A 15192-nucleotide genomic window follows, 5' to 3' on the forward strand; every position below is an offset into this window, starting at 1 on the left:
GCTCGGCACTCGATTGCTTCTGGCTGCAGCAGCCGGAAGCAATCCAGTGCCTATCTTATTGATCTATTGTCAGGACCAGTCACACCAAACACAAAGAGACAGTGAGCCCTGAGCTCAGTCCCTCCCACTGTCCCTACCTAATTGCCGCAATCTGCCCTAAAATGTCAGCGGACAACTTGACGGCGATCCCTGGCCTGGAAACGTGATACAATAGACAAGACAAAACGAACAAACACAATAAGAATAATCAACAATCAGGGTCACAACGGTCTGGCAGCAAAGGTACAAAATCAGGATCCAAAAGAGTAATCAGAAAACAGGCAATAAGGTCAGGGGCAGGCGGCAAGCAAGGGAGGTCAAAAGATACAAGGCAGGAATCAGGAGAAACCAGAAAACAGAACACACAAGCAGGCAGAGACTAAGTCAATAACCGGCAAGGCACAGGCAGAAACAGCTAACTTAAATAGGAGACCAGGAACCAAATACAGAAGATGATAGGAGGGACCAGCTGTCAATCACTGAGGCAAGGCAGGTTAACTGTTACATGACCAGAGGAAACTAGCAGCACAGACACGGGTGGGGCAGGGAAAACAATTAGCAGACCAGAAGAAATAAGACACAGTTCAGACAGGGCAAAGACAAGGCAAACAAAACACAGAATAAATAGAAGATTATGGCCAAAATCGCAGTCTTTGACGCAGAGGTCGAATCTTCGCAGCAGAGGGTGGCACTGATGCCTTTTCAGGCGCGATCATGACATCTATGCTGTATTACTATACAGCATAGATCTCAATGAGAGATCAGTGTACTTATACTAGAAGTCCCCCAGGGGGGCTTCTAGTATATGTGTTAAAAAAAAAGTGTTATTATTAATAAAAAGCTCCTTCCCCTAATAAAAGTCAGAATCACCCCCCTTTTCCCATGTTATAAGTAAAAATAAATAAATATATAAATAAACATGTTCGGTATTGCCGCATGCGTAATCGCCCGAACTATTAATTTATCACATTTCTGATCTTGCACGATAAACGGCGTAAGCGCAAAAAAATCCAAAATTGCCAAATTGCGCATTTTTGGTCACATCAAATCCAGAAAAATTGTAATAAAAAGCGATCAGAAAGTTGCATATGTGCAATCAAGGTATCGATAGAAAAAACACATCATGGTGCAAAAAATGACACCTCACACAGCCCCATAGACCAAAGGATAAAAGCGCTATAAGCCTGGGAAGAGAGCGATTTTAACCCTTTAAGGACAGAGCCAATTTCGATTTTTGCGTTTTCGGTTTTTCCTCCTTGTGCTTAAAAGGCCATAGCACTTGCATTTTTCCACCTAGCGACCCACATGAGCCCTTATTTTTTGCATCACTAATTGTACTTTGCAATGACAGGCTGAATTTTTGCATAAAGTACACTGTGAAACCAGAAAAAAATTCAAAGTGTGGGGAAATTGAAAAAAAACCCACATTTTGTTTATTTGGGGGAAATGTGTTTTTACGCCATTCGCCCTGGGGTAAAACTGACTTGTTATATATGTTCCTCAAGTCGTTACGATTAAAACGATATGTAACATGTATAACTTTTATTGTATCTGATGGCCTGTAAAAAATTTAAACCATTGTCAACAAATATACGTCACTTAAAATCGCTCCATTCCCAGGCTTATAGCGCTTTTATCCTTTGGTCTATGGGGCTGTGTGAGGTGTCATTTTTTGCGCCATGATGTGTTCTTTCTATCGGTACCTTGATTGCGCATATACGACTTTTTGATCGCTTTTTATTACAATTTTTCTGGATTTGATGCGACCAAAAATGCGCAATTTTGCACTTTGGGATTTTTTTGCGCTGACGCCGTTTACCATGCGAGATCAGGAATGTGATTAATTAATAGTTCGGGCGATTACGCACGCGGCGATAGCAAACATGTTTGTTTATGTATTTATTTATTTACTTTTATTTATAACCTGGGAAAAGGGGGGTGATTCAGACTTTTATTAGGGGAGGGGGCTTTTTACTATTAACAACACTTTTTTTTTTACTTTTACACTTATACTAGAAGCCCCCCTGGGGGACTTCTAGTATAAGTGCTTTGATCTCTCATTGAGATCTCTGCAGCATAGATATGCTGCAGAGATCCATGAGATCGGCACTCGTTTGCTTTCGGCTGCTGCAGAAACAAACGAGTGCCGAGCCGAGGACGGCGCCATCTTGGACGCGTCCCCGGCCGGCTTCAGTTACGGAGATCGCTCCTCCGGGATAACATCCCGGAGGAGCGATCTCCTCCACTAGACCCCAGGGAACGGCTGAATCCGGTAATCGGATGCAGCTGTCATGTTTGACAGCTGCATCTGATTACTGTATTAGCGGGCACGGCGATCGGCACCCGGCGATCGGCACCCGGGACCGGCGCGGTTCAGAGCAGGGTCGCCGCGCGGCCCCGCTCTGAACTTCCTTACCGGCATCAGGGCGTAAATTTACGCCCGATGTCGTTAAGGGGTTAAGGAACATATATTTGTTATCAATGGTTTGAATTTTTTACATCACATAATATAAAAGTTATACATGTTACATATCGTTGTAATTGTAACGACTTGTGGAACATGTATAACAAGGCAGTTTTATCCCAGGGCGTAAAAAAAATACCCTCCAAATACAATTTCACCACACTTTTTTTTTTGTTTTGCAGTGTACTTTATGAAAAAATTCAGCCTGTCATTGCAAAGAACAATTAGTGGCGCAAAAAATAAAGGCTTATGTGGGTTTCTAGGTGAAAAAATGCAAGTGCTATGGCCTTTAAAACACAAGGAGGGAAAAAACGAAAGTGCAAAAATGCAAATTGGCTCTGTCCTTAAGGGGTTAAAGATATGATTATGGATGAGTGGAAAGAGGCGGAAAGAAGATTTTCCGTGTCAAGAGAATTCAAAAAGAGTTTGCACTTTAACGAGGAGGACTCTAAAATTTGGCAGAAGTAAAAAAAAAAAACAATAAACCAGTACTGCATCATTTTTGTGAAGACGCTGCAATAGTCCAATTGGACTCCAACATGTATGAACTAGAGATGAGCAAACCAGCCGGATTTCTGGTAAGTATGAATCAGAAATCTCGGCGGCTGACTCCCGCTGTCTGTTTCCTCCGTGCAGCGGGTGGATACATCGTGAGGATCGCCTAGAAAACTGGGATGCAGCCAATGCCAATGACCTCGCCCTCTGCCCAACCTCTGATACTGTGTCTGTTCGGTGACAGGATGGTGGGAAGCCCTTGATGTTGTTGAGTAGACAAACCAGACAACAGGGAGATACAGAGGGAAGTGGCTCAAAAAGAACTCTTTACTGAAAGTCTTTCCCATACTTCTTAGGCACTTGCAGTGGATCAGAGCTGTGGGAGATAAGTCAGGCTTTTTTTCTATTTTTGTCCCACTTAGCAGCATTATGTATTGTATGCAATATATGGAATACCCCTTTTGATAAGGTGAATTATACCTTTCTTTATCCACCTTATTCCCAAGTGACTATCCCTGTCCAAATTGAATAAGCTGAGTGCTAGCAACGAGGAGAGAACACCAGACACAGATAGTTGGTATTGTCCTCCCTCTCTCAGCCAAGATAGAAGTATATACTCTCTCTTTATTTAGTTTCACATTGATAAAATGTTCCAAGTCATAGTTTCAAGTCACAAAGTGCATACATATAATACTGTGATTGGTTATTCCATAAATGGTTAGCTATTTCCTGTTCTGCGCAGCAAGCTGATTAGTGGTTAGGCGTCTGTGTTATCAGTTATGAGACTGCAAATAATAAAATTGGTACTGGTGCTTAATACACTGTGTGACTATGTCCCAATCAAAAACCAAGCCGCTAACTCGGTATCCACATCATTAATAACCAAAGTAATGGAACTGTAATCCAACTTAAAGTTGCAAAAAATATTTTTATATATATATCTTGTACTTGAAATGATACAAATAAAATCTTTCACATAAAGAACATAAAGAAAGTCAGCACAGTTTAACGGACGGACAGACGCCAGGTGGTTTTCGCACCATGTTCCGGTGCACAGCAAGTCTCAGTCCTTACGAGGCTCTCACCCTCTGGGAAATGATGACGCAGAGACGCACGCTACGTTTCGAGGGCTGAACGAAATGTGTAACTTTTCTGTATTTTTGTAGAAAATACAAGTAAGGCTAGCTGAGCGCTGTCTATGTATTTCAGAATGTTGAGAGTATATTTTATCCATCTAAATGACGTAAGAATAGGCTATATTAGTGCAATTAGAACCAAAACTATGTAAGTTTACAAAATAAGAGTACATGCACATAGCTATAGCCTGGTTTTTAGTAAGTGTAATGATCTGTTACTTTGTTTTCTAAATATTTGTTATTTTTGTTTTTATAGTGACATGTTATTCATTACGTATTTAGTATAAATATGGTGGTGGGATCACTTACTATCAGCGCTTGAGAAAGAGGGCTCCTCCCTCGAAACGTAGCGTGCGTCTCTGCGTCATCATTTCCCAGAGGGTGAGAGCCTCGTAAGGACTGAGACTTGCTGTGCACCGGAACATGGTGCGAAAACCACCTGGCGTCTGTCCGTCCGTTACACTGTGGTGACTTTCTTTATGTTCTTTATGTGAAAGACTTTATTTGTATCATTTCAAGTACAAGATATATATATAAAAATATTTTTTGCAACTTTAAGTTGGATTACAGTTCCATTACTTTGGTTATTAAATCAGTTATGAGACATCATGTTCTTCTTTTGTGAGTTCAGGGTGGTATCCTCACGTGTGGGGGGGGGGGTCTCGTAGACCAGTCTTGTCTGGCTAGAAGCGGTTCCAAAGCTGGAGACATTTCAAGGAATACAATGTTTTTCCAAAAGTGTTAACCCTTCATGACCACCTTCACAGGCCCCCCTAAAAACATTGGAATCCCGGTCTCCCATGTGACAGGTAGGGATACCTACCACTATACCAACGGGGAGATCTGAGCAGGGAAGAGGTGTAGGAGACTCCACCAGAGTGAGATTGGTTTCCCCTTGTAGGTAACCCCCCTTGTAGGTATTAACATAAGCACATGACCTTTATTGCTAGGTCAAAAGGCTAACAGTCTGTTCCACCGTGTATGTGTTCTTGGGGACAGCCCATCTCTAACAGATAGGCTACATCTTAAGGGGCTTATACAAATCAAAGTCCAATTCTTATATGTCTAATATGGTATTGGGGTGGCCGCGCATCTTTTTTGTTCATTGGCTTCTTTGGAATCGTGTGAGACCAGAACTCGGCATACCTAGGTACAAGAGGTAAATAAGCTTTCACAATGTACATTCTTTGCAGAGATGCAGCTGATACCTGCTCCAATGTAGCTAGGGAATAGTAAAAGAGGCATTGCATAGACTGTTTCCTTAACAAAGTTATACAAAATACAGTGGTACCTTGGTTTAAGAGCGTTTTGGTTTAAGAGCTCAGTTTTTCAAAATTGTGACTTGGTTTAAGAGCATTGCTTTGGTGTAAGAGCTCCCTGTATTGGGTAAGAGTGGGAGTGGGGGAGGGGCCTGGTCTGCATAGCAGTATCTACAGCCCTGTACTCTGACCCAGGAAGTGTCCCTCATCTTCCAAATCATAGCAGATCCACTTCAGGCTGGGGCTTACATCAGGGGACAGGACTGTGGAGATAATCTGTTCATAGCTGTAACCCCTCTCTCCCCGGACAAAGAGTGCTGCATTTATGTGCCCACATCTGCCCTGGTCATTCGTTCATGCTCCATGCAGTCTCTGTCAGCTCTTGCGTTTCCCATCCTCTCCATTACTGTACAGTAATTTATAATATCATATATTCTGCTGTATCTGAATGTTTGTTTCATCTGTTTTACATGTTATTCAGAATAATAAATCATTATTTTTGGGGTGTGGAACCAATTGTCTGCATTTCAGTGATTTCTTATGGTAAAATTCGCTTTGGTGTAAGAGTGATTTGGATTACAAGCACAGACCTGTAACAAGTTATGCTCTTAATCCAAGGCACCACTGTATATCAAGTATAATATTAAATACTAGAAAGTATTATAAATATCAGAAGATGGGATATGGGTATTTAAAATCATTTATTTTTATTACAAGAGATTACTGCCATGACCTTAGCATGCCAATATTCATCAGGGAGAACATTATGCTTTGCCCAATGAAACCTGAAATCATTTAGTGTTCCTTGTGTTTTCTCATGTGTATTGACGTCTAATAATAAAACACAGGAGCTGCTCAGTAGCAGCCACTATAAATGTGGCAAATAACTCACTTGCAGTGTATGTGAGCCTTCACTGCCTTAACACATTGGTACGGAGGGGGGTACCAGCTGGATGATCTCCTGATGCCGCTCACCCAGACTGGGCTTTATCCTGCATGGCTTTCACACACTACAGTCCTTACAGAAAACAATGACAAATCTACTGGTGTATAATGAGAGTGGATTGGATGTGTTCAGTTTGAATGAAACTTCTGACTTGGATCCAGAGTTTTCAGAAAGTGTTAAGATTGTGATAATGCTGCTTATATCTCTACTGATTATAGTGACAGTGTTCGGTAATATCCTGGTTGTGATCGCTTTCATTGTGGATAAGAGTCTTAGAACCCAAAGCAACTTCTTTCTTCTTAATTTAGCCATTTGTGATTTTATTATAGGTAAGTATTTCCTAGTCACTGTATCTTAAACCCCTTAAGGATTGAATTTTTATTTTTGGACTTTTGTTTTTTTCTCCTCCTGTTTAAAAGACCAAAACATTTTCATTTTATCACCTACAGATCTATGTGAGGTCTCTTTTGCGACACCAATTGTACTTTGTAAGAACATGCTTCATTTTTTCCATAAAATATGCAGCAAAACCAGAGAAAAAAATATTTGGGTGGTGAAATTAGAAAAAAAAAGCTATTTATTACATTTCCAGGTGTGTGGGGGAGGGGGGGGATGGGGGGTGTTTCATCTTTATGCTTATGCTATTTGCCATGTGGTAAAACTGAGATGTTATCTATATTGAGTCAGTATCTATATTAAGTCAGTATGGTTACAACGATAGGCAATTTATATAACTTTAATTTTATTATACTACATAAAAAATAGCATTTTAAAAATATATAAATGTGTTAAAAACTGCCTTATTTTGACTCCTATAACACTTTTATCTATTTGGTAATAGGGCTGTGTGAAGTGTTATTTCTTCTACCATGATCTATAGTTTTTATTGGTTCCTCAAGTGACAATACCAAATATCTTTATTTTATTTTATTTTTTTTATTTTAAAAATAGGAAAAGAGGAGTGATTTCAACTTCTATTATGGGATGGATTTATTTATATATTAAAATTTTTTTTAACACATTTTTAGTCCCACTAGGGGATTTCAATAATAATACCATGATTGCTCATAGAGATCAATGCAGTACATGTATGCTGCATTTGTCTATTATATCATGGATTGATAACTTCCAAAGAGAAGCTGCAGACAAGCTGAAGCAATCATCAATATCAAGTAGCAAGGATCACCAATGAAGTTTTGACAGCGGCATATAAATGGTTAAATAGCCGACATGGAGAAATGCTTGGTGACAGCTTTCAGTGTTGGCCCCCGGCTGCTGATAGCAGCCAGGAGGCACTATGTGTAGAGTGAGAATGTATAGTACATGGGGGGAACGGGACACTGCTCTGTATAGCGTTGTGCAGCAGTGCTTGAATAGAACAGGGGATTGCGAACTGAAGAGGTTACTTACAGCCCCTTATGCTGATAGTCACTGGAAGAATATACGTACTAAAAAAACCTATACTTTTTTCCAATAAAGTTATTTTACAAAGTAATGTAACTTAGTTAAAGCAATTCAATAAAAAAATTTATATCCAAAATACCCCTTTAACCTTTATTTGGAATGTCACTTGTCAACAATAGATAGTTCAACTACACCCTCTGTCTCTGGTGCCACTTTTACTGTATACGCGCAGGTAAGCTCACCTGTACATACTGTATGATGCATTTTCTCTTCCTACAGCCATGCTTTCTACCACCTAGTCTAAGACGCTAATGGCCTTTGGCCAGGCTGCAAGGAAACCAGTCCAAATGCTAACTTGTTCAGGATAAAACAATGCTCTAAATGATACGTGACCATCAGTTTCCTTGCAAAATTCTCTTATACTTATCAGCCATAGTGGCACTCTCGTGATCTTCAAGTGACACCGTCCGTAGGTTTCTTTCTCTAGGATCCTTCTCATATGGCAGCTTTACAGGCTCCCAGTCACTCCTCTTGCCTTTTCTCCCTCAGCCCACAGATACTGCTACTACGGCTGTCATTCATACCCTTGTTGTGCTCATTCTGCCATTTGATGCGAAAAACACATGGATTCAACTCCAACTCCACCTGCTATGTAGTGCTAATAGTGCTGCATAGTCCACCACCAAGTCAGATGCATGGCACTTTACAATTGCCTTTTCTAACTAGCACCTCCACTTTGTTGCAAATGTATTGAGATCTCTATAGACACGGCCTCCACAATCCTTGGACTGGTTCATGACTGGTATTGATTGTCCAGAACATAAGCACTGTTATTTACGTAGTTTAAGGTAGTATTATAAGGGTACTGTATAGCAAGTGTCAATAGGTGGAAACTTTGACTTATAAGGGCTCCTTTTTATAGTTTTTTTAGCATAGTATGTGCATATTTTGCCCTTGTATTGTTTTTTATTTATATTAATATATGATACGTCTATACTAATTGTTGGACAGTGTATATTTTTTCTTCAGGTGCATTTGTCACTCCTTTGTATGTCCTGTATTTACTCACTGGGAAATGGATGCTTGGAAAAAACATCTGCAAGCTGTGGTTAATTGCAGATTATACAATGTGCTCAGCTTCAGCATTTAACATTGCCCTGATCAGCTATGATAGATTCCTTTCTGTGACAAAAGCGGTAAGTAGCCTCCTATCTTCATCAAGTGGACACCTTTTTGTTCATATTAACAATAACAGATGCCATAAAGCACATTCACTGTTTATACAGACAATCATGGAAGGATGTGTTTGCCCCCAATTTGCATGCCCCTGGAAAATGTCTTTAACAATAATATTACACTACATTTATTATAGTATAATACTATATAATGTCATACAACATTCATTACATTCCACCATATATAGACAAAAATAGAAGTACAGTACTGAGTTTTAGGCAGGGAAAAGGCAAAGTTAATGAACAAAATAGAAACCTAAATCAAATCAATCTTTGGCTTTGTCTTCAACACAGCATCAATTCTAAGTACACTTGCAAAAATCAGGAATTTAGGGGGATTATAATCAGATGTGTGATAAACAAATAAATCAAACAGATGATAATGATCGGCATTTTCATATGTAGGTTGAGGAACATTTACATGCACAATATGGCAGTGAAAGTTTCACACTGAAATCCGCTGCACATGGGCTGATATAAGCGTTTCATAATTATGGATCAGTGGATCGATTCCAGCTGTGCTTTCTATTCTGAGATCCATTGCCCAAGTCTTCTGATACCTGCTATAAGTATATATAAGTATAAAAAGACATGTGGTTAGTAGAGATGAGTGATGAAAAGTTGTGTTTGCACAAACCCAAACGATTTGCATTTGAATCCCTCCACCTAGGGAAGGTGGATGCAGCCTGAGGACTGTCTAGAGCAGTGCTTCTCAAACTGTGAGGTGGGCCTCACCAGTGAGGCGCCCCCTAGTTGTTGGTGAGGCCCAGCTGAGGAGCCAGTTTTCACAAAACTAACTATGATCTGCACAGTCCTTTTGCTGTTTTTATTTATTTAGTACTTTTTTATTATTATCTAGTTTGGGAAATGGGTAACAGGTACCCCTAGCATTATTTTCAGCTTTTGAATGGACTTTCACCACAGATAGTGAGGCCCAGGCACCTTTTTGGTCAGTCTGGTGAGTCCCAGGCATCGCTTTGGTCTGTTGGGTGAGGCTCCAATAAAAAAAAGTTTGAGAAGCATTGGCCTAGAAAAATGGATACAGCCTATGGCTAAGTTCACAGAACATATAAATTTATTAAAAAACGGCCGTAGTTGCAGGTTTGCAACCACGGACGTTATTTAGTGAATTTTCCGGTCTCTTTAACTGCTATGGAATCCCGGCTGGAGTGTATAGCTGCATACACTCCAGCCGGGATTCCATGCGGCCACACAAAAAACTGACATGTCAGTTCTGTTACGGCCGCTATTCATTATTTAGCAGCCGCACAAAACTGACAGTGCACACAATGGAAAGTGCGGCTCCGGACGCACTTTACGTTGTCTGCTATGGGTTATTGGAATAAGGGTACATCCGAATGCGCCCGCATCCCAATTAAAAAGAAAAACTGCAGTACCGGCCGGAATGAACTTCACAGACAGCACCTGTTTTGTGACACAGCCGCTGTCATACAGCGTGGAACATGGCCTATGGCTGTATGCATGTTTTTCAAGCAGTCCTTGGGCTGCATGCACTTTCTCCAGGCGGAGGGATTCAAATGCATATCGCTTGCATTAATGCATATCGCTTGCATAAGCAGGTTCGCTTATCACTATTCATAAGATAACCTTTAGAAAAAAAAAATTAAACTTTGATTTTTACTAGGTCCTGTATCGTTCTTCACAAAATAATCACAGTCAGACAGTTCTCAAAATGGCATCCGTCTGGATAACATCTTTTCTACTGTACGGACCAGCTATCCTATTTTGGGAAACAGTTTTCGGTGAAAAAGACATGGCTGAGAGTGTCTGTATGGCCGCTTTTTATGATGCTTGGTTTTTCCATTTGGGGACATCAACTTTTGATTTTATTCTTCCTTTAATAAGTATTTCTTTCTTTAATCTGAGCATCTACTGGAACATCAACAAACGCAGCAGGAAGAAGAAACAACAGCTTGCTCCTCCACCATCTGCTGTAATAGAAAATCAAGCCAAGCCATACATTATATCCACTACTCTAGCACTGTCACCAGATCAGATGATTTCCTTACCACTAAGAAAGAGAGTGAAAAAAGCTCTTAGACAATGTTTTCAAACAAAAGACCATTTACAAATGGACCATGTATCCAACACTTACAACATACAGGTCATTAAACTCTCCAGGGACAAGAAAGTTGCCAAATCTCTTGCCATTCTTGTTTGTATCTTTGCTATTTGTTGGTCCCCATACACTTTCCTAATCAGTATCAGAACTGCCTGCCATGGGTACTGTATACCGTATTATTGGTATGACATCACTGTCTGGATTTTATACTTAAATTCAGCTATCAACCCTGTACTGTATCCGTTGTGTCACAAGCGTTTCAGGAAAGCTTTTGCAATGATTTTTCATCTGAAAAAATGACCAAGAGACCAAGACTGGCGTACTTGTATCTGTTAACTAAATCCCCACCTTTATGGACCACACCACATCCTGACACCGATCTGGCCCTTTCTGTCTTCCTAGCATTGTTAGAATCCATCAGGGCAACTTCTGGCACATAATGAAGCGCACTCCTCGTATACAATTCCTAGGTGCTCTATTAATTAGCTTTAAATGTATGACAGGAATGCCTGCTACTAGCATGTAGTATTACTAGTAACTTGTCCTTTATACACCTTGGTATGGTGATCTGACCACCCATCCTAGAAAAAGATCCAAAAATGATATAGCAACCTTCACTGCCCATAATCAGCCTGTATAAAAGGGCCAGTGATCAGCTGACGAACGAGAAATCTCAGCATTTGCCTCTGTAAAGGGGCCCTTATAACAATATCCTGTACCATACTTTAGTTGTAGTGTTGAAAAACTAAAAGTGATGTTAAAGTCGAGACCACAAAAACTTTAAGGTATATCATCGTCTGAAAAGTAATGCCTCTTAATAGGCAAATTTATTGAAAGGTGTTTGTTTAATATATATGCAGTAATGGCATGATGCACAGTGGTCCTCAGCAAAATACACTCACCGCCCACTTTATTAGGTACACCATGCTAGTAACGGGTGGTCTTCTGCTGCTGTAGCCCATCTGCCTCAAAGTTGGACGTACTGTGCGTTCAGAGATGCTCTTCTGCCTACCTTGGTTGTAACGGTTGGCTATTTGAGTCACTGTTGCCTTTCTATCAGCTCGAACCAGTCTGCCCATTCTCCTCTGACCTCTGGCATCAACAAGGCATTTCCGCCCACAGAACTGCCGCTCACTGGATGTTTTTTCTTTTTCGGACCATTCTCTGTAAACCCTAGAGATGGTTGTGCGTGAAAATCCCAGTAGATCAGCAGTTTCTGAAATAGTGAGACCAGCCCTTCTGGCACCAACAACCATGCCACGTTCAAAGGCACTCAAATCACCTTTCTTCCCCATACTGATGCTCGGTTTGAACTGCAGGAGATTGTCTTGACTATGTCTACATATCTAAATGCATGTGATTGGCTGATTAGAAATTAAGTGGTAAGGTGCAGTTGGACAGGTGTACCTAATAAAGTGTATACTTTAAGGTATATCATCATCTGAAAAGTAATGCCTCTTAATAGGCAAATTTATTGAAAGGTGTTTGTTTAATATAAATGCAGTAATGACATGATGCACAGTGGTCCTCAGCAAAATATATTAAAATATTGCACATCTTGCAGTGAATAATCCATAATTTGATTAAAGAGTACCTGTAATGAAAAGTACCTTTTGACTTAATATGTCATCAGAAATGTCAAAAGTTATTGATCCCACCAGGTCACACTGCTGATCGGGAGATATAGCTGGGAGAGGACGTGACAGCAGCATAATACACTCCCCAGCTGCCTGCTCTGTCCATATAGGTAGCCTCATAGACTACCATTGACGGAGTCAGCCACAACAGAGATACGTCGGGGGAGTGAATAGCAGGGCTGCTGTGGTCTCTCCCTGGCTGTATCTCCTGATCCTCAGCAATGATACCCGGTGGGTAAGAGAAGAAAAAACAAGTAGGAAAAAGTGACTACAATCACCTCAAGCTTTGGAGGTTGATAAACAGAGAAGTGCTAGTACAAGCTCAGATTCCCAGGATCCCAGTGCTATGGACATACATATGTGGCCCAGGGTAAGTTTGAAGGGTTAATTAATCACCTTTGTCTGGCAGTCGGAGAGTGCCAGTGGTGCCAGCACACACCATTGGTAGTTGTCCAGCAGTGAAGGAGTTAACAGGCAGATGTGTTCTGTGCATGCTGGGAAAGAGAGGAGGGGCACAGAAGGATCCTGTTGTTCTATGAGGTAAAAACTGACAGAGAAAGCCAGATATAACAGTACAGACCAGGATTTACCACAGGGAAAGAGACTCCAGCCCAGTGGGAAGCAGAGGTTACAGGATAAGACTGGCGAAACCCGGGTACCTGAAACATACCTTCCCTATGTGAAGAGGTCAGACTGTGTGAGAAAGCATTTCAACATTGTTCTCAGTGATGTTTATTGCTGATGGAGTTTTACTGTATGGAGAATGTACCAGAATAAAACCTATTAAATCTCACTACAATGGAGTCTGCTGAACAAGTGTGCTATAGAGAAGATACACTTAGGAGACCTGACACAGCACCGCCTTCAATTCCCTCAGAATTTCAAAGAACTCATAATACCCCACACTGCTATACCATAAGGGTTTGTGCACACTACGGAATGGCAATGGATAACCCGTTGCACATTCCGCAGCTTGCACCCGCCCGTGGACTGTACAAGGGCAAATTCTGTCGTCCATCCAAAGAATGGAGTCTATGACACGGGTGGAGATGCGCGCACCTGCCAAAGTTTGCGCTCAAGCCAGCTTGCAGAGAGCGGCGGGCGCGCCCATCTCCACCTGTGTCATAGACTCAATTCTATGCGCGGCAGCATTCTTTCCTCCATCCAAAGAATGATCAAGTTCATTCTTTAGACGGAGGAAGGAATCCACCCATGCGAGCGGGCGCGAGCGACGGATTACGCAACAGAGTTTCCGTCTGTTTAAAGCTGTGTGAACATACCCTAATACAGGCCTCTAAGCAAATAGATGGTCTGAAATGGGTTTTGAGGAGATGCGCACCATGGACATGCAGTGTTTGTGTATGCAAGAAATATAAACATTCCCACATTTCCTTGAAAGAGAAGAAGAAAACTTAAAACCATGGCAGTGTATGAGCAAGCTGATCAAGCCGTATCAACCTATCTGCTGAAGATCAGCCTAGAGTTAACTTTGCTATGGTTTTTGGATACAAATCAATGACATTGTATGGAAGACAGCAACTCTCTGGAAAACTGCAGAGGATTTAGCATTTCTTTCTTTTCTGACACCTGGGGAAATGGAGGCCTCTGAGCTGCAGAGAATGGCAAAGGAACTTTTACTAAAATACAGAAAAGATTTGGATCCATATGAATTCTGTGCAGAAATCGAAAGTTTTCATTTCAAAGCTCAAACTAATGAGACACTACTAACACTGTTCTATGGGTCAGAAAAGATTCCAGACCTATGCATTCTATCCATTGAATATGAAACAACAAAACAGACTTTAAAGCGGCACTATCAGCAAGTTCAGCCGTATGAACCTGCTTATATGCCGCAGTAGATCATTACCTGAGAAGTGCAGGGCTGCTACTAAATCTTCACTTCTCCCCCACATTCCTTGGATAGCTCCTCATTGCCCCTATGGTAATGAGGGGTTTAGGAGCATTTGGGGTGTCACCCTAAGTGCCGAGCACCAGCTTGGCACGCCCAGTCTGCCTCCCCCCATGCCGCCCCCTCCATTGCTGCTCACTATGCACACATGAATATGCATAATGGGCGGCACGGAGCAACCCCCTCCCGTGCTGCCTGGTCTGCCCCCTCCCGTGCCGTTCAGCTGACAGCCGATTAGTAGCCCAGGAAAGTATGCTGCTCATTGTCACAGTAGAGCAGCATACTTTCCTGGGCTCCTGATTGGCTGTCAGCTGAATGGCACAGGAGGGGGATGCTCTTGGCGGGCCAAGGGGTTGCTCTGTGCCGCCCATTATGCATATTCATGTGTGCATAGCGAGCGGCAATAGAGGGGGCGGCACAGGGGGAGGCAGACTGGGCGTGCCAAGCTGGTGTTCTGCACTTAGGATGACGCCCCAAATGCTCCTAAACCCCTCATTACCATAAGGGCAATTAGGAGCTGTCCAAGGAATGCGGGGGAGAAGAGAAGATTTAGTAGCAGCCCTGCACTTCTCAGGTAATGATCTA

The 15192-nt window shown here is 41.6% G+C and overlaps 1 protein-coding gene across 1 annotated transcript; it reads left to right on the forward strand.

Annotated features, from left to right (window-relative positions):
• Positions 1-6424: 6424 nt before the first annotated feature.
• On the forward strand, positions 6425-11361 carry LOC138784140 (histamine H3 receptor-like). Its single transcript, XM_069959654.1, has 3 exons — positions 6425-6668; positions 8773-8939; positions 10624-11361. The coding sequence occupies exons 1-3, from the start codon at positions 6425-6427 to the stop codon at positions 11359-11361; spliced, it is 1149 nt and encodes a 382-aa protein (XP_069815755.1).
• Positions 11362-15192: the final 3831 nt, after the last annotated feature.

The sequence above is a fragment of the Dendropsophus ebraccatus genome, chromosome 2 (assembly GCF_027789765.1).
Source record: "Dendropsophus ebraccatus isolate aDenEbr1 chromosome 2, aDenEbr1.pat, whole genome shotgun sequence".
In the NCBI taxonomy this organism is placed as follows: domain Eukaryota; kingdom Metazoa; phylum Chordata; class Amphibia; order Anura; family Hylidae; genus Dendropsophus; species Dendropsophus ebraccatus.